The sequence below is a fragment of the Varanus komodoensis genome, unplaced genomic scaffold (genome assembly GCF_004798865.1).
Source record: "Varanus komodoensis strain SLA01 unplaced genomic scaffold, ASM479886v1 scaffold116, whole genome shotgun sequence".
NCBI lineage: Eukaryota > Metazoa > Chordata > Lepidosauria > Squamata > Varanidae > Varanus > Varanus komodoensis.
The window spans coordinates 515,889-541,031 of NW_025335333.1; the positions used below are offsets into that span (position 1 = coordinate 515,889).

General features: G+C 65.1%; 1 protein-coding gene across 1 annotated transcript; it reads left to right on the top strand.

Moving 5' to 3' along the window:
- Positions 1-3,504: 3,504 nt before the first annotated feature.
- ALPL (alkaline phosphatase, biomineralization associated) lies at positions 3,505-19,771 on the top strand. Its single transcript, XM_044421255.1, has 11 exons — positions 3,505-3,622; positions 3,848-3,967; positions 4,109-4,224; positions 6,012-6,186; positions 9,625-9,800; positions 15,206-15,349; positions 15,840-15,909; positions 16,177-16,311; positions 16,823-17,014; positions 18,351-18,470; positions 19,375-19,771. Exons 1-11 carry the CDS (start codon positions 3,517-3,519, stop codon positions 19,632-19,634), a joined length of 1,614 nt encoding a protein of 537 aa, XP_044277190.1. The 5' UTR covers positions 3,505-3,516; the 3' UTR covers positions 19,635-19,771.
- Positions 19,772-25,143: the final 5,372 nt, after the last annotated feature.

Genomic DNA, 25,143 nt, shown 5'->3' on the forward strand with positions numbered 1-25,143 from the left:
GCCTGGCCGCCCGCTCGGCCGCGCTCCCCCCTGCCTGCTGTCCCCCCGCCGCGGAATCCCGGGCACGGGCGCAGCGCTCCTCGGGAGCGGGCAGCGGGTGGCCGCCAAGCGCCGCTCCGCCGTCTGTCTGTCTGTCTGTCCCCCTCACCGCTCCGGCTCGTGGGCTGCCGCGGCTCGTGGGCTGCCCGGGGTGGCCCCAGCGCCCCCAGCAGCGGGTGCGCACGAGGCCTGCCCCGATCCGCAGCGGGACCCCCGCCCGGGCCGCCGCAGCCGCGCGGCCAGGGACCCGCGGGGAGGGACGGCGCCCGACCCACTTGGCGCCCGGCCGCTCTGGGGACAAATCGACTGCCGCGGCCGCGGGGACAGCGGCGTCGAGATGGGGGGGGGGCGCTGGGGCAGCTGATCGACGCCGCGTAATGGAAATGTTCGAGCTGGTGCTGGGCGCCTCGGCTGGCCTCTGCGCCGCCGCTTCCCCCTCCCGCAGCACCGGGCGCCTCGCCTGCCCGCACAAGCGCCTTCCAGGGGATCCGCTCCGCGCCGGGGCGGGTTCAAGGGAGGGCTGCTCGGCCGATCTCCAGCTTGGGAAGGGCATTCGGCAGAGGGTCCCGCGTGGCGGCAGGGCAGGGCACGGGGGCTTCTTGGTGGTGTCCCCTTGCTTTCAGGATAGGCTTCTGCGAGGTCCAGCTCTTGCTGGAGACGGGGAGCTGCAGAGCGGCGCTTCTGGGGGCGGGGGGAGGGCTGCCTTGGGCTGAGCACTGGCCTGTCCGGCCGGGTTATCTGGCCAAATCCACCGTTTCCCTGCAAAGCTCCTTGAAACGTGAGATGATTCGTTTGATTTAACAGGTTTATGTATAGCTGGTCCTATTTAAAACAGCATTTAGGCGGTTGACAAGCAAACGCTAATGCATATTAAATAACTATTGAAATGCAGTTAAAACATTTAATCCTTTCTCAAAGAATCAAGGAGGAGGAAGGGGGATTCCTTCCCAAAATGAGCTCCCCCCTACAAAGGGGAGAAGCGCTGTGCTCAGGGACCCTCCCCTCTCGGTGGCCCAAGTGGGTGGTGTGTTTACGGGAAACTTTTGACGTGGCGGCTTCGGGGACGGCTGGAGCTTCCTGGGGCCACGGCCTGGGCAGAGCCCAGGCTCAGTGTCCTCCCAATCTTGTCAGAAGAGGACGGATCCTGCACTGGAGCAAATCTATCTGAACAGGAAAGGGAGGACTTGCGAGGCCCCCGAGCCCAGCCCTGCTCCGCTCCCCCATAGGGCCCCATCTGGCTGCAGGCTGCCCCTCAGCAGTGGCCGTGGCAGGAGGGTTCTGGGGAGAGGCGGGGGCTGCTGCCCAGCCCCAAATGCAGGCAGCTCCGGACTCGTTTTGTGAGGCGGAGGGGTGTCGCAAGCGCCACTTCCTTATCTGGGCACCTCACATCCTGCTGTGCCAACGTGCAGGCTAGAAACCGGAGCAACTTTTGCCTTGTGGTCCGGCGGGGAGAATTTGGCCGGGTCTTTCCCCTGCTTCTCCTTCAATGCCTCCCTGGATCTTTCCACCCTTCGGAAGGGACAAGATGAGCTAGCTGCCTGTGGGGGAGACGGACTGGCCTGCCCCCCCCCCCCCGCAGTCCAGCTCCCTCCACCGAGCTGTGAAGCCTGACGGTGTTGCCATTGGAATCCAGAGCTCCCATCTCAGACCTGTCAGCCGAATGCGGTCCGAGGCCGGTGCTTCAGGTTCAGCCACATGCAGCAGTCTTTGGATGGTTTCCTGGGTTTGCACATTTCTTCTCCGTTCCAAGACTCTCGTAAGGGTTGGTTCCTGGCAGGAGGAGCCTCCAGCCAAGCACTCTGGAGCCCCAGGCCTGGCGCGGAAACCGCAGGAGGCGGCTGACCTCCCAGCCGAGCCCTTTGCTCGCTTCTCGCCTTGCTGCGCTAGCTCATGCGCTAAAAAGCCGGCGTCAGGTGTGCAGCGATTTAAACAACAAACCCCCGAAGCCATAAAAACTGTGAAGACAGGAGAATGTCAGGCTGCATAGAGGCATCTTGACGCTGTGGCTGAGAAACGCCGAGAGGACCTTCCCTCCTCGTCCTGCTGGCCAAGAGGAAGGAGTTTTGGCAAAGGCCAAATAGGGAGAGCCCAGGAGCTGCGTTCAGGCTTGGCGACTTGCCCTTCATCTCTGCCCGCTGTCCCAGTATTACTGGGTCGCTCCAAGCCAAACACTGGTCCGGCCAGCAGGGAGCAAAGCTGGCCTGGCCTGGCCTGGCCTGCTGATGGACCTGGAGAAAGTGCTGGCAGCAGAAGAGGAGCTCAGCTGGTGACGAACTCCCCCCAGGCACGTAATTCAGCCTTTGGCTGCAGCTCGCTCTTCCTTTTTAGGCACCTCAAAGGAAGCTGGTTTGTAACTGCTCGCTATTGTCCTGGCCGGTTTCACACCAAAGGGGAAGGCAGAGCCCAGAGAGCCCTCCTTGTGCACCGGAGACCTCCCGCCAGCTCAGAGGATGCTGCAACAGGAAGGGAGCTGGGATGCCGCTCCGGATGGGGCCCTGCGACGGGCCTCTGCTCTCCGGGCCTTATGAAACGCGCGCCGGTTGGCACACCGCATCACCACAGAGCGTCCCAGAAGCCAAGACCCAAGCGGGAGAGCCGGGTTGCTCCATGGGCGGGCACGGCTGCTCGTCTCTTCCGCCCCACTTCTTTCCCCGCGTGTGCACACATGTCTGCTGGCAGTGGAGCCCCAGAAAGTCCCCCCTCCATCCGGCTCTTTCTTTCCCTCGCCGGCGGCCGGGTGGATTTTGCCGCTTCGCGCTGGCTGGGCCCCCGCCAGAACTCCAGGTGTCCCTTAAGAAGCTGGGATGACATCACCGGCGCCCCGCGGGGGCCTCCCAGACAATGAGCTGCAGCACAGAGAGGGGCTTATCCCGAGCTCCCGGTGCCGCGGAAGAGGCAAGCGCGCTTGGGAGCCAGCCCAGGCTGGGGGGGGGGGTCTGGCCGCAGGTGGGGGCACTCCCCCCACATGGAGGCCCCTAGAGTCTGGCCAGCCAGTGTGGCGCCCAGCAAGAGCGCAGGGCTGGGGCCAGGAGACCGGGGCCATGCCGCCCACCGGGGCCAGCCACAGACCCTGGCCTGGCCTACCTCACAGGGCTGTTGTGTGAGTACAGTGGAGAGGCAGAGGACCGGCTGCACCCTCTTAGGCCTCCCTGGGGGAAAGGTGGCCTAGGAATGGTGGTCAGCAGAAGGGCCGGGCCTGGTCAGGCTGGGCCCACCCAGTCCATCCTTCTGTTCACACGGTGCTGAAGCAGGTGCCCGGAGGCAAGAGGTGGCATTTTATATTGTGCTATGAGCCACCCAGAAAGCCTTCAGCTGTAAGGTGGCATACAAATGCGATGGATGGATGGATGGATGGATGGATGGATGGATGGATGGATAGGGAGGGAGGGAGGGAGGGAGGGTGGGCAGGCCCTGGCGGCTGACGCAGCAGCGCTGCCTTGTCCTCCGCAGCACCAGGAGCCCCCTCAGGCGCAGCCGATGGAGCCCGGCCTCGGCCCGCACAAGGACTCCGTCTCGGGAGACGTGGCCATGCGAGCGCTGCTCCTGGCCCTGCTGCTGCAGGCGGGCCTCTCCCACGTCCCAGGTAGGTGGCTCGGCAGGTGCGCCCGCAAGTGCCACGGCCGAGCTCGCCACGGCCTGGGCGCACGGCGCGGCTCGGCCTGGGTGCTGAGAACGCCCTGGGCGCTGAGAGGGAGGCCGGCCGAGGGTGGCGCCAGGGCCGGCCGGGGATCGCGGTGCATGTGGGCGAGCGTGGCGTGGGGCGCATGGGGCCCCCGCCGGCTCTCCCTCTCCCGCTGTTCTGTCTCAGAAAGGGAGAAGGACCCGCAGTTCTGGCGACGCCAGGCCCAGGAGACGCTGCAGCGGGCGCTGGGCCTGCAGCGGCTCAACACCAACGTGGCCAGGAACATCATCCTCTTCCTGGGGGACGGTGAGTGCCGGGGCAGTGGGGGACGGAGGCACCCCCGCGGCCCCCTCCCCGCGTGGCGCTCCCAGGTTTGGCGTGTGTGCCGCGGAGCAGGGCCACGGGCCGGCTCCGACCTGGTCCTGAGGACGGGTCTCTTGGTCGCAGGCATGGGGGTCTCCACGGTGACGGCCGCACGCATCCTGAAGGGGCAGCTGCAGAACCAGAACGGGGAGGAGACGCTCCTGGAGATGGACCGCTTCCCCTTCGTGGCCCTGTCCAAGGTGAGGCCTCTGGGCGGGGGGGGGCCGCGGGGGGGCTGCCCCCTCCCTCGGCCGGCCGAGGCTGCCTCAAGCCAGGCACACAAGGGAGCGCCTCTCAGCAAGGGCCGCTCGAGGCCTGCGCCAGTTGCGCCGCCAGAAGTGCGCGCGCCATTCCCCCTCCTGTTTGCCTTGCTGGGCGGGGAGCGCTGTGGAGAGCAAGCTTGGCAGGAGAGGGGGAGATGCCCTCCGCGCAACCGGCCGGCCGGGTGGAGCTGGCAGGGCCCGCAGGCCTGCGGCCGAGCAGGGGTCAGGCCAGCCAGATGCCGCGGAGGCTGCTCGGCGGAGCCTCCGCCCCGGGCTTCAGCCCGACCCTTCAGGGAACTCTCCGCAGTGCTGGACTGGCCCCGAGTGGGAACACCCCGTACTGCCACCCTTCGTGCGGGGCCTCCAAGCAGGTCAAGCAGCGCATGGCCGAAATATTTAAAATATGTCGATGGAGGAATGAGTGCGGGCGACTCCTGAGCGTGGCCGGGCAGCCTCCCAGCGAGGCGTTCCAGGCGTTGTGCCAGAGCGGGAGGGTGGGATCGCAGGCAGGCGCGTGCCCCCAGCCGAGGAGGGGTCTTGAGGCGGACCCTGGCCAGGTGGAGCAGGGGGCTCCGAGGGCGCGACCCGAGCCCGTTGAGAGTCGCGGTCCTTCTGCCTGTCCCGGCCTGCCCCGGCAAGCACCCCGGAGCCGTCGAGGGCCTGCGTCGGGCACCGCGGTTCTCTCCCCGCTGGCAGAGGCGGCTTGGCAACGGCCGGTGGCCAGCAAGGGAGAGAGCCGCCTCTGGACACACCCGCATCCCTGCCCCGAAAGAGCAGCGGGTGAGCGAGCCCCACCTGGGAGCAGCGCTGCTGGAACCGCACCCGGCCCGGCTCCGTCGGGCGCAGGGAAAGGCCTCCCCTGCCGGCGAGCAGTCGGGCATGGCAGAGGATGAACGGACAGTGCGTTCCCTCCGGCACCTGGACAGCGGCCATCGCCGGCCGGGCAGCCGCATGCGCCAAGGTGCCGCACTGCCGAAACAGCCTCCCCCCCCCCCCGGGAACTCCCCCACTCAGGCCGCCCTGAGTTGGTGCCGGGGGGCAGGGCAGCATCCCCCCCAGAGCCTGGCAGTGGGTGGAGCCGCACCCCCAAGCTGCACCCCCAGCTGGCTTGCAGCCAGGGCAACCAGTCTGCGTCTTCCCGAAGGCCCTTCTCCTGCTTCTGCCTGCATTTTGAAAGGCTCGGGGCATCCAAGGTCCGTGCAGTGAGAGCCGCCCGTTTGTGGCTTCCGCACGGATCAGCCATCCGGGACTCTGGCCGGGCGCGCCCTCAATCCCGCTTGTGTGCTCGGCTCCGGCATCCCCTTTCCCCAAGCCCTTCCTGGGTGGTGTCCAGTGCCCGGGCACTGGGTTGGGGGAGCTGAGCCCCCGCAACCCACGGGGCTCGCGGGCACCCCACCGGCTGCCCGCCGGACTCCCTGCCCCTCCAGGTGCTCACCTTGTTGGCAAAGATGCAAGCAAACTCCTCCAGTGGGAGGGGGCCCTACTGCAAAGCGGCGTTGCCTCTCAGCCCAGCCTGCCTCGCAGGGTTGCTGTGAGGACGCAGGGGGAGGAGGGGCCCTGCAAGCTGCCTCGGGGCCTTCCGGGAGCACGTGGCCCGGAGGAACACCGCCATGTGCCAGAGATGGGGAACTTGGCAGGAGGAGAGGTACTCCCTGCCCCTCCTTGAGGGCTGCTCTCCTGTGCAGGCTGAGCATTCCTGTGGCCACGGTGTTCTCTCCCCGCAGACGTACAACACCAACGCCCAGGTCCCTGACAGCGCGGGCACCGCCACGGCCTACCTGTGCGGGGTGAAGGCGAACGAGGGCACGGTGGGCGTCAGCGCCGCCGTGACGCGGGCCCAGTGCAACACCACGGCGGGCAACGAGGTCACCTCCATCCTCAAGTGGGCCAAGGCAGCGGGTGAGTGGGCGCCCGGGGCCGGGGGCGTGAGCCAGGAGTGGGCCTGGCCTTGGGAAGCCCGGGGCTGGATGGGGCCCCAGGTGCACGCACATCGATCACCGCACATAATGCAGGGAACCTTTGAACGTTTTGGCACCCAACGCTGCGCTTACTCGCTTCTCATCCTTAAGCCCTCCTTTGGCCCTGCGAGGAGCCAGAGCTGTGTCTCGGCCACCTCTCCGTTTTATCCTCGCAACAACAGCCCTGTGAGGCAGTCAAGGCTGAGAGCCTGGGAGTGGCCCCCGGTGGCCCCCGAGCTCCCTGGCCGAAGGGAGCTTGGCCCCAGGGCCACACGGCCTCAGCCCAGCGCCCGAACCTTTACGCAATCTGGGAAAAGCTTCCAGCTGGAGCCGGGCGTAACGTTGCGTAAGAACTGGCTGGGTGGCAGCAAGACCGAAGAGGCAGCTTCCCAGGCCTCTCCAGATCGCGGCCGTTTTGCTGGCTGACCTTTCCAGTGCCAAGGGCTTTGCGAGCCCTTAAACGCTCTGCAGGCAGCAGCTGATTCTCCCGTCCATTTCTGTTGGGAGCGTTGCTCACATATTGACTTTGGCAGCTGCTGTGCATTGGCATTTCCCACAGGCTGGGCAGCCAGGAGGGAGGGGGGCATAATGGCATGTTATCCCCCCGGCCCCTGCCAGACTTTATGAGTTAGTTTGCAATGGACTGCGGATGCAAGACACTTCCTGAACCAGGCTGTTTGAGACCTAGTGGGCCCCAACTCCCATCATCCCTGGCCAGCCATCTTCCCCAGTGCCCATCCGCTGACCGCAGCCCCTTCCCACGGCCGCCGAGTGTCTGGCAATTTCCTGGCTTGTGCCGCTCTGCCCGTTCCAAGAGCTGAAGCCACTCGGAAAGGGCATTGCCCGGGCCCTGCCTGTCCGGGCCACGGAGGTGGAAGCCGAGTGGAGTCGGAGGGCCGTGCCTCGGCGAGGCCACTCCTCTGAAGCCTTGGCCAGGTAACCGCTCACGGGCCCCCGGCCCGGACCTGCTGCGGCTGGCAAGCGAACCACGCCAGCTCCCTCCTCAGCAGGGGCTGACCGGTGGACGTGGGACCAGAGGACGCCGCTCCTTGCGAACGGGCCCTCCGTGCTCCGGGGTGTTCCAGGAATCCGTCCTGCTGATCCCGCCACTTCCTGCCTCCTCTGACTGGCCCTTTCGCATTCAGACTGCTCCCTGGGCGCCACGTGGGCCACCCTTGGAGAGCACCCCGAAGCTTCAGTGGCCACGAAGCAGCTGCCGAGTGGCGTGGACGGCTCAGCCATGTTGTGCAGGGCCTGCTCCCCCCGGGGCCACCCGCTGCCCCCCAGGCTGGATCCAAGGGGATCCTCTTGCCCCTGAAAGCCCTGAGGACGTGATCCGAGGGGTGCTTGAGCATACAGAAGTGCTGCCAAGCCCCGGGGGAGCGGGACCTTTTTCGGTGCCGGCACCCTGAGGAATGTGCCTCTCCTGATGGCGTGACGCATGGGCCGGACCACCCAGGGCTGCCTCTCGGATCGTTCCCAAGTAGCAGCGCCCGCTCACTCCAGGCCCACACGCTCCGCCTGTGTGCAGGCTGGAAGATGCTCCTTGCCCTTCTTAAGTACGTCATTTTATCATTCCAGTGTTTGGCTTTGAAGCTTTCGATGTTCTTGTTTCCCTCGTTCCAAGGTCTTCTGCTTTTAGCCGTCCGCGTCCTTGAGTGCTGTTCAGCTGACATTAAACATTATGTTTATAAAAATATGCAAATTCCCCAGCCAGAGCAGCGCCAGGTGACGTTGCTGCCTGCGGCCTGTGGGTCAGAGCCCCGAAACGCCCTGTCCTTGAGCAGCTCCGTCCCAGGGCTGGCCTGCCTCGCCTCCTCCGGCCTTTGAATTCCCCTAAAGACGACGGCCTTCTCCGTGAATCTTGCCCTCTCTTGATGCACGCAGCCTCTGTTTCACCATTCCCGCTTCCGCCTTGCTTTGCCGGGGGACGTGCTGGGGGCTCTCTCGGTCGGTCCAGGGCCTTTGCGAAGCTCTCCTGCAGCCCCACGTTTCGTGGGCATCCTCGTTCTCGCTGCCCGCTCCAGGTGGATGGCCGAGCGCCGGCCGAAGCCCCGGGGAGGGCCGCTGTGGCCTGCCTGGTCCGCAGGAGGGGCGAGAGTACGTCAGACTCGCCCACACGGTTTCAAATGATCCTGATCCAAGAATGGGGGCCGTGGGGGGGCAGATCCATGCAGATGCGGCTGTGATAAAGGGGACCCATTCTGCCCATCTGCCTCCTCGAAATGGTTGCAGGCGTCCAAACAGTGGATTTTTCCTGTTTGTTTGGTTTTTTAAGCTAATAAACAGATGGAAAAGGCCAACATGGCTTTTTTAAGGCAAACATTGCAATTTAAAAAGCATTCTGTTGAGGCTAAAAACCGTTCAACCTTTCAGGCGAGAGGTGAAGCGCAGACACCCTCGTTCAATGCCCCAAGAAGACCCTTCTGTGCGCCGGGGCTCTTCGCAGCCCTGGCCGGCCTCTGCGGTCGTTCCGTGCTTTTTCGGGGCTGGGGAGCAGCAGATCAAGGACTGGCACTTCCAGGTGCCCACACTTGGCACGCTGCTGCCGCCCGGCTTTTTCTAAATCGGGCTGTGGCCAAGACAGTGTTCCTTTCTGTGCATCGGCCGAACCAGGAGTAAAAATAGTCCCCTGGATTTCCCTTGGAGGACTGTGCCCCCATTCCGGCGACAAAGGGGGCTTGTGCTTCATGCGCGGTGCCCCACTGGGACTCTGCAGACAGGCGGGGGAAGGAGGGCCGTGGGGAGAGGGCAGGGATGCGCCGGAGCGGACAGAGCACCCTTGTTCTCCGCGGACAGGCACGAGGGGAGGCGGGGGCCGCGCCAGCCAAGACCCGCTCGCAGAATGTTTAACCGGATCAGCGGCAGCGATCGTTAACTGGCGGGTGATAACGGCCTGGACGAGCGGAGCGCTGCCTCTGCCAGCTCACCGCTTGACCCCACCGAGTGCCCGAGCGAGGGGGGCGCTGGGCTCGGAGGCAGGAGTGGACGGGCGAGCGCTTCCTGGGCCACCCCGCCCAGCCAGCCTGCCCGCCCTGCGACTGGTGCTTCCGGTCCTGCGTCGGGGACTGGGGGCACGTGGGTGGGGGCTCAGGCCTGGGCCTGGCAGGGGCCCACTCTCCCCCCAGGGCATCTGCCCCTTCACCTGCCACTGCTCTGGCCACGGTGCAGGTGAGGAGCTGGAGAGGCTGCGGCCGATTGCTCCTGGGCATGCGGCCTGCCATCCCAGTGGGGGCGGCCGTGGGTGGCAGGGGCAGAGCGGTAGGCCCAGGCGGGGAGCCTCACCCCGAATGTGGGAGCTGGCGCGGGCCCTGGGGGCGCACGCAGGCTCAGGCCGTGCCCGCCATCCTGAGCAGCGCCTCTGCCCCTGTCACCGCAGGCAAATCCGTGGGCATCGTCACCACCACGCGGGTGAACCACGCCACCCCCAGCGCCGCCTACGCCCACTCCGCCGACCGGGACTGGTACTCGGACAACGAGATGCCCGCCGAGGCGCTGCAGCAGGGCTGCAGGGACATCGCCCGCCAGCTGGTGGAGAACATCCCGGACATCGAGGTGAGAGCGACCCGGCCGGGGGGAGGAAGGCCGCCGGCACACGGCCAGGCTGTGCAAGCCCGGGGTGTGCGCGTCCCCACAGAACAGCACGTGGCGCTCAGGGTGCGTGTGTGACTGTTGTGGGCCATCGCATTGTCTCTGACTTGGGGGCCCCTTGGAATGGACGCCCCCGAAAGGCCCCACTGCGCGGCCCCGCTCGGCTCCTCCAGGTTCAAGGCTGCGGCTCGGGTGGGCGCAGCGCTCCCTCGTCCTGGACCGGAGCTCCCCGCACCACCCCCTCGCAGAGGTCCCAGCGGCGGGCTGCAGCCCAGCCCCAGCCCACCCGGGGTCCTGATCCAGCCGCCCAGGTCCCCTACATGGCCACTCCTCTTTTTGCCCCCCTGCCTCCCGCTCTTGGAGCCACCCCCCATCCAAAGAGGCTGGAATCTTCCTAGGGACCGGCTGGAACTTGAAAGAAGCTGGTCCTCTGGTTCTTGGGGCCTGTGGCCACTTTATGTGGGAGCGATTTCCGTGGCTCTGCATTGGCAGGGATCCGTCCCCAGGAAACGGCGCCTGCAGAGCAAGCCCTTCTGCAGAGGCAGCTAGGCCCAGACACGGGCTGTGCCGTGTGACGGACCGGCCTGCTCCGGACGCCAGAGGCACTTGCCTCCCTGGGCGCAGACGGCTGCTCTGGAGAGCAACGCCCGAGTGGTGCACGAGGATCCAGCACGTTTGCGGAAGCGCGTCAGGCCGAGCCTGTGAGCTACTTGACAGGCGAGGTAGAAATTCGAACCCGCATTTCCTCCAGCTGACACGGAAGCTACCGATTATTTATCTTTCTGGGTGGGGCTCAAGAAAGGAGGGCGCAACTCGTCCTGCTGCACAACATGCCCGGGAACCGGTCCAGTGGCCCCTGTCCTTGTCTGGGCCGCCGCCACCTCCTCCGGTAAGCCCTGGCTGAGCCTCTGGAGGGCAACGGGGTGGCCATCTTGTGCTGGATCCCCAGGCCACAGGCAGGGCAAGGAGAGCCACGCCGAGGAAGCGGAGCAGTGAGGACAACCTCTGAGGAGGGCCCACCCGGAGCAGGGCCCCCAGGACCTCGTGCCTTGAGCGGGGCCCACGGCTTCAGCGGGCGCTTTGGAAGGGCAGTGCCATGACGGTCCTCGGCCCGTTGCTGGGGGCAGCCAAGAGGGACGCAGCGGGGGGGCCTTCGCAAATGAAGCCAGGCCCTCGCCTCCCACCGCCGTGCCGTGCCGTGCCTTGCCGAGCGGCTTGTGGTCGCGGGCCTTGGCATGTCTCCCTGTGACTTCAGAGGTTTCCGAAGCTCTGCCTGGATCTCCCAGGAGTCGTCTGGGCACCACTTCCAGCCCTACGGCTCCTTCCCTAAATCCCTTTTCTTCCCTTCACTTAAACTCTCTCTGAGACCGAGGGCTGAGCAGCTGCGGAGTGGCCTTGAAGCCCTTTGAAGACTGGAAGTTGGCAGGATGCGCACACCCCCACCCCCTTCCTTTAAAAGGATTGAAAGAAGATCCTCAGTTCTCTTCCTTGTTGTTTCTTTTCTTCGTCCTGCAATTTTGGAGGATGCCCTTCCACTCGGGTGGCACCCTTTGTTCCAGCGCAGCACGGTTCCCATGCAGATTCGCTCTCAGGCCCTGACTCCATGGTCAGCTCATTCAGAAGTCCCAGGTCGGGGCAGGTCCCTCAACCGCACGCCCTCCAGCGCGGCGCCTGCAGCTCCCATCATCCCCAAGGACGGACTTCCAAGTAACCATGCACAGAACTGTCTCTTCAAGCGGGGCGGACCTGCCCAGGCTGCCTGAGGCACCATCGCCTTCTGGAGAGGCAGTTTTCCTCCCTTTCGCAGGAGGAGGACTCATTCGCCAAGAGCTGCATGTCCCAAAGCACAATCACGTTTAAAACGCATCCATCAACGTGCTTTTTCCTCCGAGCTCTTTACTCCTCCCAGCTCCTACCAAAGGCTTGATCGCTTGGACTGGCTTTCACGGATGAGCAGGCAAATCGATGGCAGCGCCTTTCCCTGACCAACGGCAGCACCTCCCACGGGCTCCGTGCTCTCGGGCAGTCCAGATCCGAGGTTCTCCAAGGCAGGTGGGGGGCACGTGTCCTTCAGATTTGGGCCTAGAGTGTCCCCCTCTCTGCCCACCTGGGAAGCACCTTGCCCTGGATGCCCCCGAAGCTGGAGGCCCTCCCGTTGCTCGGCCTGATTCCTGAGAGCTCGCCAGCCCTCCTCTCCGCTGGGTCGTGCCCGCAGCACAGCGATTCATCCCCTCGCCTGGACCGTCACGGCGTGTCTGCCGAAGCGTTTCCACAGCCACCGTTCTGGCGCCCCGTCCGAAGGCCACTGCTGCTGCTCCGGGGACCCGCTCGCCTCTGTGCTCCCGGGGTGCTGGAGCACGGGAGACGAGCCACTCCCAGGAAGGAGAGGGACTCCTCTGCAGCGCCCGTTTCCTCAGATGCAGGATGTTGGCCAAAGAGGCCTCCGGAAGGGCTCCCACTCCGCCAGGTCCCCTCTGTTGCGGCTGGCACATTCCAGGCTCGCCAAGCAGAGGCGCATGACAAACCGAGGGCGGCTCAGGCCTTCTATCGGGGCCGTCGAGCGGGACACACGGGATGCGGCGCCGTGCCAGGGCAGCCCAAGCCAGCCGGCTCCGGCGCCTGAGAGGGGGGCTCTGGATGAGGTTAAGCAGCCCTGGGAAGCAGGAGCAGCGGCTTCCATTTCGGCTCCAGGCCCCAGCAACTCCCCGGGCGACCTGGGGCGGACCTGCTGTACGGGGAAGTTACTGTGAGCATCAGGTGGAAAAGGCAGAGAGCCACTGTGACTGCCGGGGAAAAGCAGCTCAGGGAGAGGAAGGGAGAGAAAGCCCGGCTTCCCAGCTCGGCTCATGGGGTCCGGCAGCTGCGTAAAATCTAAACATGAAAGCTATTTCTGCCCCGCGCTATTTGGACTCCTCCATCTTGAGAGGGGCTCCCCTGGCACGCAAGCGGAGGCTCGGCCCGCCGGTGCACGGGCAGCTCCTGGGCATGGATCCGGCGGCGTTTTCCAGGCGCAGGGCCACCCGTGCATCATTCACGCATGTCAGGGGACATTAACCTGATGGCTCTGGAAGGAAGTGTGCCCGGGGGAGACCGGCCGGCCGGCCGGGAGGAGGCGGCCCCGGCGCCTGTTTCCGCCAGTGCTGTTTACTTGGCGTGCTGCTCGTTCCCCCGCACGGAGAGGCGCTCCGAGAGCCCGATCTTCTCGCGGGACTCGTGGGCCATCAGGACCACCACCGCGGGTTCAGTCCCCGGAGGGCCCAGTGCGGGATTTCGTGGCCTTGGTGTGGCTCTCGCGCTTCTGGCCAGAAGAAGCCCTGCTCCCTTCCTCTCCCGGCGGGTTCGGAGTGCTCGCGTTCTCGGACGGGGCAAGCGCTCGTGAAGGCCGGCTTCCGCAGCGCAGCAGAGAACCGGGCGGTGGACGGGGCTGCCAGCAAAGGGGCCGGTGCCACAGGCCGCCGACCACAGATCCCACAGAAGGCGCCCCTTTCCCCCAGAGGCCTGGCAAGCCATGCAGGACCGCGGAGGCCGGGGGCTTGGCACGGCGCTGCCACCCGATGCCAGGCAGAGCCTGGAGGGCTGCCGCAGCCGTGTCAGGGTGCACGGCTGCCCCGGCACCTCGCCACGCTGTGGCCGGGCTCCGTGCCCCGTTCAGGGGCAGCTGCAGCCCATGGAACCAGCGTCGCATTTTTCCCGGGATAAATAAACAGGGTGTGCCGCTCGGTTTGAAAAGAACCCCAGAGAGGAGCAGAAGCCCTGCTGAATCTGTTATTTAAGCTGCTTCATAAGCCCCACTTTACACTCGCTCGCTCGCTCTCTCTCTCTCTCACACGCACGCACACACGCACACACTGACTTTTTCCCAGGACTAGAAATAATTACATGTTGGAGGAGCCAACTCTGTTTAACAGAAATCGGCCTGTGTGTAATTATGATGAAGATTATTTCTTGCTGTTTGTGCTGCTTTATGATTCACCTTCAAAGACCTCAAATCCAGCGAGGAGGCAAGGCTGGGAGGGCGCACAGGAACGTAATTGTGGTCGAAGAAATCCATTTTCAATTACAGGGCGTCTCAAGCTGCAGGGCTGGCCGAGCCTGGAGAGGCCTTTGCGGGGCGGGGGACTGCCGAGGGGGCTTTCTCTCCGGCGGCCAAACGCATCTTCCCAGGGCTGGCCAAGCACGGCGGGATCTGCCCTTCCATGCGGCCGTGAGGCCCCCCCGCCAGATCCCCCAGAATGGCCAGCCCGGTGGCGCCAGGGCAAGTCTGGGGCTCTTGTCCCGGAGTCCCTGCCGGGACGGGGCCCTCATCAGTGCCGGAACGGGCCGGCCACCAGCCCACCCTGGCGGGCAGCGCCCTTCGCTGGGTTTGCCTGGCCCCTGCGCGTCAGCCACACGCTGCCTCCGGAGCAGAGGTCCCACATTCCTGCCCCATCCGTACCGCCGGGCCGGCTGAAACCTGGTTCAGCGGTTCGAATTCGGCAAGGCCCCCGCAGACCAGCTGCCCCACGCCCTCCCAGGGGCTCTCCTTGGGGCAGCCAGTTGCCCCCTGTGAGAACAGGGTCCCCCTGGGCTCCAGGGCTTGCCTGACCTTCTCCTCTGCTGCCACAAAATGTTGCAGCGGGACTGCTCAAAACAGTTCGCAGAGCGGCCAGAATATATCAAACTAGCTAGCGATATGCATCAAAATGTATCCCATACTTATTTAATATAGGTTATTCTTTCTTCATTACTTTGCTCTAACTATATTGTTAGTGTTGTTTTGTTTTAAAGTTTGCACTGCAGGCATTCAGGGTATTTTTAAATCACTAAGATCATTCTTCTTGCTTAACTTGGACCATTGCCCAGGTGGCAGGTGGGTTTCAGGAGAGTTTAGTTCACGGTGCCAAACAGCAACAATAAAAGAACCCCAGATAAATGACGGGAAACAGCTCATCTAAACAGCAAGCGCATTTGTATGGCTTGTATAGAAACCGGGAACCCTGGTGACCGGCCCACTGACCGGCTTGCGGCTTGCGCGCGGCTGGAGAGGTGCCTGGCCAGAGGGTCCGCCCATTCAGAAAAACTGATACCGTGAGAACGGCCCGGAATAAAACAAAGGCGGAATTAAAAAGTTAAAACCTGCAGCGAGGCGGCACGCCACTGCGACGTCAGAGGAGCGGCCCTGGGAAGGAACTGCCCTGGAGAATGGCTGTTTTGGGGTGGGGCCGTGCTGTGGTGGCTGGTGGCCCAGTCAGTGGGGGCTCCCGGGTCACCTTGGTTGCTGGCGTGGCGGCCGGAGCCGTGCGGGTTTGGGCTGGGCGGAGGCGAGGGCCCGGCTGTCCCGCCTGCGCCTGCCAGAGACTCACGGCCTCCGTCTCTCTGTCCCGACTCAGGTGATCATGGGCGGCGGCCGGAAGTACATGTTTCCCAAAAACACCAGTGACGTGGAGTACCCCAACGAGGAGAAGTACCGGGGGACGCGGCTGGACGGCAGGAACCTCATCGACGAGTGGAGGAAGACGAAGCCGAGCGGCAAGGTGAGGCGGGCAGGGCCGCCTGGGCGGATTGTGCCGCAGGGGTGTGGGCAGCGGCGCGAGGACCGGGCTCCTCTCCGCGCTCAGTTCGGCCTCTGGAGGGCACTGGGCACCTTGGCCGGGGTCCTGCCCTGAAAGGCACAGCAGGGAAGGTGGTCCCCGCCCCAAGCCCATGGCAAAGGAGGCCCCCCGCCCCTGTGGAGGAACAGCAGAAGCGGGCCAGCCTGGCCCCCTGCGGTGGGAGGACCCGGAGCCCGAGCCTGGCCCTGGGGCAGGCCGCCTGGCCCCTCCTAGCCAGAGGGGGCCTATATGTGGGGCGGAACGCTCAGGCAGGCGCCCGCGGGAGAGGACGGCTTGTGTGCCCGTGGGCCCCTCGGCGCATTCGGCCCCTCGGGACGTGGAACCGAGTGGGCGCTTCCCAGAGAGCTTGCCGGCTGGCCCGGCTGCGCTGAGCCACGCGGGGCTCAGGACTTGCTCCCCCATCTTTCCCCAGAGCGCCCATTATGTGTGGAACCAGACCGAGCTGATGAAGCTGAACCTGAGCAAGGTCGACTACCTGTTGGGTGAGTCTTGCGGGGACGGGCTCGGGGGCGGGCCCCCTGCCCACGCAGTGAGGGCTGGGTTCCTCAGAGGCACTTGGACGTTCGGTCTCAGCGGGACCCCACCAGCTCCCAGCCTGTTCAAGACCCGCCTTTCCGTGGGCCCCGACATCCAGCCCGGGAGCAGCGGCTTGTCCAGGAGCTCCCCCACGGTTCTTCAGGGGTTCTCCAAGGGGGGATCGGGTCTGGAAGGGGCCCACAGGGCGGCACCCACTCCCGCTGTCCCCACAGGCCTTTTCGAGCCCATCGACCTGATGTATGAGCTGAACAGGAGCAACAAAACAGACCCTTCCCTGACGGAAATGGTCCGGGTGGCCCTTAAAATCCTGCAGCGGAACCCGCTCGGGTTCTTCCTGCTCGTGGAAGGTAAGGCTGGGCGGAGGGGCCGGTGGGCGCAGGGGATGCGGAGCTGGTGGCCACTCGGAACCTCGGGGCTGTGGATCCCGGCCCAGCTGGCGCCGCCCTGGACAGGTGTGATGAGACGGCAGCGGGGCGGATCCCTTGGAGTCCTGCCCTGACCAGGGCCCTCGCCCCTTCCACGCAATGGGGCTCCACACCCGCTCTGATTCAGACCTGCAGCAGCGGGGAGAGGAGCACGTGGGCAGGGCTGGACGTCTCTGGGCCCCGGCGCCACCGTGGACGCCTTTCCACGCCCCGCGTTGTCACGGCATCGTTTGTGGCTGCCCCATGCGCGACCCGCTTTCATAGGGCGGTGGAATTTTAGTTAAGAATGGTTGCCGCTGCCTGAAGTTTTCCGCATTTCGGGTTGTGCTGGACGGCACTGGAAGCGCCTTTGGGGAAAGTGCTCACAACCGGCACACCTGTCAGCTTCGCGGCCCCCATGCCAGTCTCAGCCGCCTTCCCGGCTCTCTTCCAGGGGGCAGAATCGACCACGGGCACCACGAAGGAAAGGCCAAGCAGGCGCTGCACGAGGCTGTGGAGATGGACCGCGCCATCGGCCTGGCGGATCGCGAGACCTCCTCGCAGGACACGCTGACCGTGGTCACGGCCGACCACTCCCACGTCTTCACGTTCGGAGGCTACACGCCCCGCGGCAATTCCATTTTCGGTGCGTACCGGGCTGTTCCAGCCGTGTCCGGTCAGGCGCGAGGGGGCGGCTTCCTTGGAAGAGGGAGGAGGCCGTGGGCCGGCCGCACAGGCCCGGTCCAGCTTGCGGAAGGCCCGGTCCGCCTCTGGTGACTCAAGGAACCTTCCTATCTGCTGCCAATCCACTGGCAAAGCCGGGCTCCCGGCCTGGTCGGCGCAAGGAGCTCTCTGGCTTCCCGGAAGGCGGCGAGCCTTCTGGCTTAGTCCCTCAGCCTCCTGGGCTGCCGGCCGCCACCTTGAGCCCGCAGGCACGCAATGCTCTTCGGCGCAGCGCTGAGGGTGGGTGGCAAGCTCCGCGCTGTGCTTGCCGAGCGCCTCCCGCTTCCCGCGGCTGTCGGCCGGCCCCGACCTCCCACGTCATGGGCAGAGGGTGGGCGGGCGCCTGCGTTTGCTCACAGAAGCCGTTCCGTGTCAAGACAATCATGGCAACAGCCCTGTGGGCTTCCGCAGCCTCCTTCGGCCCCTTTGCAAAGTCACGTTTGTGGCTAACCTTCCGAGGGCTTTGGAAGGCTTCCCAGAGCAGGAACCTTCGCTGCCGGGTGCCTGTACCGCCCCCCACACCACCTCCTGCGCTGGATCATTTCTCTTGCCGTGACAGATAATGGCCCATCTTATTATTCCACAGAAATGGATGAGGAGTTGGACTTAGTCATCGTTATCCTGGGAAGCGTTTTAGGATCCCACCCTGTCCTCTCGGGATGGTGCACGACTGTTGTACGGGCTCTGCCTGCTTCTCTTGGCTTCCTTGCAGCCCAGGCTTGGCTCCAGGCCTCCTCACCCCAAAACGGAAGATAACTTGTTCTTAGGTGCCTGGAAAATATCGTATTGTACCCAAACATTTCCATCCTCAGGGGCTCTGTATCTTTCTCCAAGCATGTTACAAAGAAAGCCTGGAACATTCAGACAAAGGAAGCATTGGAAAGATTCTGTTGATGCTTTTGGAGAAAGATAAGCAGCCCCCGGGGAAGGACATTGCTTTCCAGAATGCATTGGACAGAACTAAAAAAAATATTTTTCGAGTCACTGAATCATGGATTCATAGATTAGCATAGCTGCAAGGAGCCCTGAAGGCCGTCGGGTCCGAGCCTTGCTGTTTCGCAAAACAAGATCCTTCCGTCCTGCAGGGTGAGAGTGCTCCCCCTACATGGCGACCCTTCTAGTTTTCCTAGGCCTGATCCTGCTTGGGACACACTGTTTGCACTGCATTCAGCCCTTCCTGGCGGTTATGAAACCTCCGGTGCTTTTGGTAGGTGGGGTGTGAGACCAGGCAGCTAATTCCTTCTTGTCCCCCGGCCTAGGACTGGCCCCGATGCAGAGCGATGTGGACAGAAAGCCGTTCACCTCCATCCTCTACGGGAACGGACCAGGGTACAAGCTGGTTGCCGGAGAGAGGGAGAACGTTTCCACGGTGAACTTCAGTGAGTCCGTTCGTCTCTCTACTGCCGGAAGTCATACTTCTCCGGGCACGTCAGCAAAGCCAACGCAAAGCCTTGCAGACATTTACACATATGAGAAAATAGCTTGCACACAAAGGCAAACACTGTAACATGGTTAAAAAGCTAGAAAGCAGGCTTAGCCTGGTGGTGGCGGCAGCTTCCGGAGGGCTGGTAAAAACGGCACGGGGGGTTTCCTCACCTGCCAGCAAAGGGCTGGGAATGGAGCACACCTTAACCTGGCACGCCAGGTGGACGGCCGTGGGCATCAGGCGCTCACTCCCCAGAAACACGGCTCTGGTGGCCCTCCATAACCGAGCACCGTCCTCCCGGGGGGGGGGGGGGGGGCTTGCACAGAGCATTGGATGCTTTGTGTAAAATTGGTGAGGCTCCATTGCGCTCACACCGTCCCCGGGCTCCAGATCGTGACGAGCACAAGCGGTCGAGGCGGTTGCTCGCTCCGGCTCTGCCCCCCCCCCCCGAGACTGCCTGCCCGCTGCAGCGGGGGCTTCATGCAGCCCGAGGGCTGGATCCAGTGCCGGGAAGGCCTGGGGAGCCGTCTCCTACGGCAGGTGGCTGGCCAAGGGCAAGAGGGGCGGGGGCAGGGCACCCAGGGGCCAGACCTCACGGCTTGGGGCCCTTGCTGCCTTCAGACCCACACACCAGCCCTGTAGGTGGGACCCAGCGCAGAGACCGGGCGGCCAGCCGAGGTGCAGTGGCGGGGAAGGGGGCCTGCGCCTTGAGCCCGGCGGGCTGGGTCTCTTCCCAGCCCCCTGCCCGGAGGGGGAGGGCTCGGCACCCATCCTGGGGCGGTCCTGCGCAGCAAGGGAGACGGCGCCACTCTCCCCCCCACCGCGCTGCTCACCTGCTCCCTTGCCTCTCCCCGCAGCGGATGCCAACTACCAGGCCCAGTCCGCCGTGCCGCTGCGCATGGAGACCCACGGCGGGGAGGACGTGGCCGTCTTCGCCAAGGGCCCGATGGCGCACCTGCTCCACGGCGTCCATGAGCAGAGCTACATCCCGCACGTCATGGCCTACGCCGCCTGCCTGGACGAGGGCAAGCCGCACTGCCGCTCCGGCGCCCCCGGCGGGCCCCGCGCCCTCCTGCCCGTGCTCCTCTGCTCGCTTCTGCTCCGACACCTGTTCTGAGGACCGTCCGGGAGCGCCTGCGTCCCTTTTCCTCCTGGACCACTTGCCCCAGCTGGACCGAACGGGGCTCCTCCCCACACAGAGACTTCCTGTCCAAACTCCCAGCTCGGACTTTGAGGGCACCAGGCACAGCCGGAACGCTCTGCCCGGTCCCCAGGGGCTGCCCCGAGGGGCAGCTGTGCAGCCGCCGGGGACTCTGGGACCAGGCCTCGGGGGCCGGTCACGGGGAGCTCGTCCCGGTCTGGATGTTCCCGGATCCGCACCAAGCCACGCATGCGGAGACACGGGCTGAGCTCTCCGGGAGGAAGAAGAGAGCTTGGGTTTGGGCCCTCCTGGCAGGAGCGCTCTGTCCTGCCCGCTGAAGGCGGCTCCTGCCACACGAAGGGACGGCACCTTACCTGGACAGGTGGGAGACGCAAAGGAGAGACACTCGCTTTTGCCCCTCCCTCCCTCTGTCTTTCCTGATCCGGTTTTGCTGATCTGAGTGGCAGCTTTCAGGCCCCTCGTGCCCCCGGTCAGCTCACAGCCGCCTCCTAACTTTGCCCCAGGGAGCTGCACGAGCCTTCAGCCAGCTCCCTCGTCATCCGGCGCCCGGTCGGCGTCCTGCGGGGCCGCTCAGAGGCGCCAGGCAAAGCGGGGGGCTCCGTCCCGCAGCCCTGAGCTGAGCCGTGCGGTCGGTTGCTAGGCAGTGCCCGGGTGGCCGCCACCGGTCGGCCCGGCTTCGAATCGATGGCTGCTCGTCCCGGTGGCCACGTGCTGCCTTGCTCCCCATCGCTGGGGAGCGTGGGTGGGGAGCGCTGTTGTGCTCGCGGGCGGCTGATGCGCGGGGCTGGCTTAGCACGCGGTGCCCTTCCCGAGCCCTCGCTGCGCTCTGCCAGCCGCCTGTGCCCGTTTCAGGGATGGAGAAACTTCGGCCCAGCGAGTCCCTGCAGGCCCCGCTGCTCTCCTCGTCCTCCTCCCCACCAGCACCAGCAGCTTGGCGCTTCCCGGTCTTTTGCGCTGTTTCTTCTTCGCTCTCGGAGGTTGAAATGTGCAGGACGCCGGAGCGCACGGCCCGTCGGTCCCACTGGCAGGGCTGCTCTGCTTGGGCACTTCGGCCAGCGGAGTAACGGCCTCAGGGCTCACGGGGGGGGGGGGCAGCAAGAAGACACTTCCTCAGCAGGGGCGCTGGCACCCCCGCCACCCGCCTCGCCCCTCCCCGTCCCCGGAGCTTAGTGGCCTTCTTCCCGGTAGTTAAGCGGGGAATGAATTTTTCCTGCACCGAGTCCCCATTCCGTGCTGCAAGGCGAGGACTTTGGCGTGGCCTGGTCTCGAGCAGCTACTTCTGTCGTGTTTGCGGTAGGAACGACCTGCTCGTAGTGGAGGTGGAAACGGGTAGGCCTGGACGGAGTGGGGTCGGTGGCTACCCTGAAGTTTGGGGCTCCCTTTAAGGGACAGGAGGGACGTGCGCGGTGAGGGTGGGTCACTGCGCCGTGGCACTTGCGTGTTTCAGCCCTCTCTTCTCCGGCAATGAGGTCGGAACGAAGAGCGGGCTGCAGCCACAGGCCGGCCCCCTCACCTGTCCAGGCAGACGTGGCCTTCCAAGAGCAGAGCCTCGAGCCAACGCAGGGAATAGGAGACCACCGCATCAGGCAGGTGCCGGCCCCCGCCTCACCGGTGAGCCGTCCAACCCTCGTCGCCCAGTGACGCCCCCTGCGTCTCGACCGGCCAGCCGCCTCACAGGGCGAATCTCCAGGCGCTGGAATGCGTCAGAGCGCTCCATCGCTCGACCCAGCGAGGTCACCCCCCCCCGACCCCGTCTTCATTGGCTTGCAGACCGACTGTTTCTTGCCAGGCAAATAACGCGCTGATTGATTTGCAAAGTGGTTGGCATCAGATGTTGCTGCCGAAAGAGAGGCATGTTGTTTTTTGAGAAAAAAGAGCCCCTAAATTGATGGATGGTCCTTCTTTCTGTCTGGGAAATTTCAAATAGGAAGAAAAGGTGGGGGAGTTTAAAAATAAAATTATTTTGGAACAACTGGGCACACACACTTTGCAGAAAGCAGGGCCGGGCGGGAGGCCTGCCGGGGGCGCTGGGCTTTGGGGGCGGCTGCTCGGGAAGAGGCGCAAGAGCCGCTTTTGCTCCTGGGTTGCAAGGCCCAGTGTGAGCTTCTGCGGGAGCGGATCGGCACCCCAGCGCCCCGATTGTCCAGACACGGGGCTCACGGTGGGTGGCACGGCTGGCAGGCCAGTGGTCTCCGAGCCCCGACCCTCCTAGGCCCGTGGGCGCCTTCGGACGTCCTTGCAAAACGGCAGCCGCAGCACAGCGTGTCGGACATAAGGCGGCTGCCGTGGGGCTCGGAGGCGTGCGAGCTGAAAACCCCAGAGTGCCGGGGGGGGGGGGCAGCACCTCTGGGTCCGTGGAACGTGGTGCTCCCCGGGCAGTGGGCTTGGCCGTCCACAAAACGGGAGCCACGACCGGCCATGGATCACTCGCTCCCCAGCATGGGGGGAGTGGTGGCCCGAGTGCCAGAACATGAGCTACGCCTTGGAACCCCGCAAGGATCTCGTTCTGGGGAGCCGGCCTCCCCCAAAAAGAAGCGTTAAGAAGAGGAGAAACGCTACAAACCAGGCAGGGCAGGCGGAGTGCCTGGTGGGCACCGGAGAAACGCTACAAACCAGGCAGGGCAGGCGGAGTGCCTGGTGGGCACCGGGGAGGCCCCAGAAGGGAACAAGAGCCGCAGGCAACCGTGGACTGAGGCTGCGGGTTCAAGGCGGGGCTGCTTTGGAGCAGGGCAGCCTCTTGGCATGAGGAGTCGCTGCAGGGGAGGTGGGGGGCCAGCTGAGGGCAGCTGCAGTGGGCCCCATCTGGTGCAGCACCGGGGCTCCTCGCCTGCTCTCCCCAGATGACTGTCTGGGTGGGGCAAGCCCAGGGCGGTGAGCTGGGGGAGGCCAGCCCGCTCTGCTCCCTCTCTGGTAGCCCTTCTGTCACTCTGGCGAGCCCGTGCTGGCGGCGACGCACCCGGAGGCCTCCCGGGGCCTTCGGGGCTCTCTGGGAAGGCCCCGGCCAGCGGGTGGGCATGCCCCCCCCAGGCCGCGAGCAGGAGGCCACCCGGACGCCGGTCTTCCCAGTGGCTGAGCACCTTTGGGAGCGCGTGCCCCCCGGAACGCCTCGTGGTCTCGCGGCTTCTCTGCGAGGCTCCGGACCAGTCCTGGCGGCTGCAGGCACAGTCGCTTTCTGTTCTGGGGGAGCACGGGCCGACGCTGGTGCCAGAATACGTAGCGAATAAACAGGGCAGCCTCAGAGGAGAAGCCAAGCGCGAGGGAGCCAGGGGTGGCTGGCGGCCAGCGAGCATTCTCGGCACTTTTATTTGTCCCCTCCCGGTTTTTAAAAATACCAGGTTGCACTGAGACGAACCTGCTTGAAATATCCTCTCAGCAAACATCCGAGGCTGGCACCTTTGGCGCAGCCCGAGCTTGGCCTGGGTCCCCGCCACTGCTTCTCTAAGGGCTCTTTGCCCAGGCAAAAGGCACCGGCTCGGGGCGCAAGGCAGCGAGCGGGGGGGGGGGGGGGGCCCCAGGGGGGGGGGGGGGGGGGGGGGGGCTCCAGATGGCCGGGAGAGGCTTGGAGGGTTTGGCTGCCGAGGGAGAGCCGCTTCTTGGCCAGGTGCACTCCCTGGGCCAGCCAGGGACGGGTTCTCGCTGCACCTGGTCCTGCAAGACGCGCCCCGTTCCCCGCTGCTAGCCAGTTGAGGGCGGCTGCTTCCCAAGGCAGGGGCGGCAGCCAGTCCGGCAGCTGGCGAGGGCTTGCCGGGCTCCATTAGTGGGGTCAGGTCAACTGGAAAAAGCAGTGCCAAGCTGAGGGGCCCTCCTGGGCAGGGGGTCACGGCCCACGTTCCTCTGGGCTCGTGCAGCAGCGTTGCCTGGCTACCCCGGCGCTTTTCTGCTGGAAGAAGCCAAAGAAGGGGAAGGCCCCCCGCCCCCCCAAAGCAGCAGTGGCAGCCCCCCTGGCCCCGGCCCGCCTGCCCCAAAGCCACCCTGGGCAGTGGCAAGCAGGCCTTCTCCACGGTTATCCAAGCACAGCTGGAGGCCGGCTTTGGTGGAAACGGGCCAAGCTGCACGCAGGGCTTCTTTGGGCCCGGCCGGTGCTGGAAAAGCATCGCCAGGGAGCTCAGCGGGGAGGCGCTCACCCGGTGGCCTCCCGGCCCCTCCCGACTCCGCCAGCCTCTGCCCCTGCGATCCCTCTAGGGGACGGTCCTGTGGGCCCTCGGCGAAGTCCGTGGCTGAGGGAGCTGCCGGACAAGGATGCGGCTTGGTCCTAGGACGAGGACTTTGCGGTGCCCTCGCCCCATGCCGTGCCGGACGAGGCCGTCTCCAGGGATGCTCGGCCAGATGGGCAGCAAGGGGAATCCGGCAAGCAGGGGCCGTTCGGCCCGCGTTCACACTGGCCAGGTGCCAGGCGTGGCCGCAGCCCGGTGGCTGGCTGGGGCTGTTCGGATCCGGTTTGGAGCTGCGCTTGCAGCAATGCTGCGCCAGCTGCTCTGGGCGGTGCTAAGCAGGGGGCGCAAGACGCTGTCAGGAGCAGCTGTGCAACTTCTGAACGTTGCTCCATCTCCCACTAACGGCACCCAAGCCAGTGGTAATCACCACTCATCGCAAATTCCAGCCGCGTCCCAGGTAAAGAAATGAACGGAACTTTCGGATGACACAGAATCTGACAAAAACGACCAACAAGCTGCTGGCCTTTCCAGCCCACCCGGCTGCTGTTTGCGGGACGGTCCTTGCCCAAGCCCCCCCTCTGGCTTCCCGGCCGCAGCCGGCGTGCGCCCCTCCCTCCCCCTTGCAGTTTTGGCTGTGAGGAGGGCTGAGAAAGGGCCGTGAGGCAAGACGGACTTCCGCCTGGCCCTGGGAGAGCGGCTGCGTCAGGGAAGGGCTGGGAAAGGCAGCGCGTTTGGCCCGACCCTGTGGCTTCGATCAGCCAGCTCATTGTCTTCGCTGGGGTGAGCGGTGGGGCCCCCTGGCAGAGAAGGTGGCTCGGCATGGCCCAGGGAGGTGGATCCATCAATCCCACGGGAGAACACACGCGCGCTTCCAGGAAATGCCAGCGCTGGGTGGAAATTCTGGTTTTGAGACACTCCAAATTCTGGTTTGTTTTCTTTGAGAATGACCTTTCTGGGAAATGGCTTGTCTTTGGCTCAAGTTTGTGAGTCATTTACCAAGAAGATGGTTAAGTACAGGACCGATCTGAGGATCTGAGGAGCCATTTAGGGGCTCTCCCCCCTCTGCATGTTATTTCTACAAAAACAGCCCTGTGAGGTAGGCCCAGAGCCCCAGGACCCACATGCCAAGGCCTGCGCCATGCTGGCTCCCCCATGCCGATTCTCCGTCAGGCGGCCGCAGGTGGGGCAGGTGAGGCAGCCGCCTGCCATAGGGCAGAGGGGAGCAAGTCCAGGGCTGCTTGCAGGGGCGCCTGCGGGGTCAGCGCCTGGCACCGCCCCACCTGCCGGCCCTGGGGCCACGGGGGGCCCTC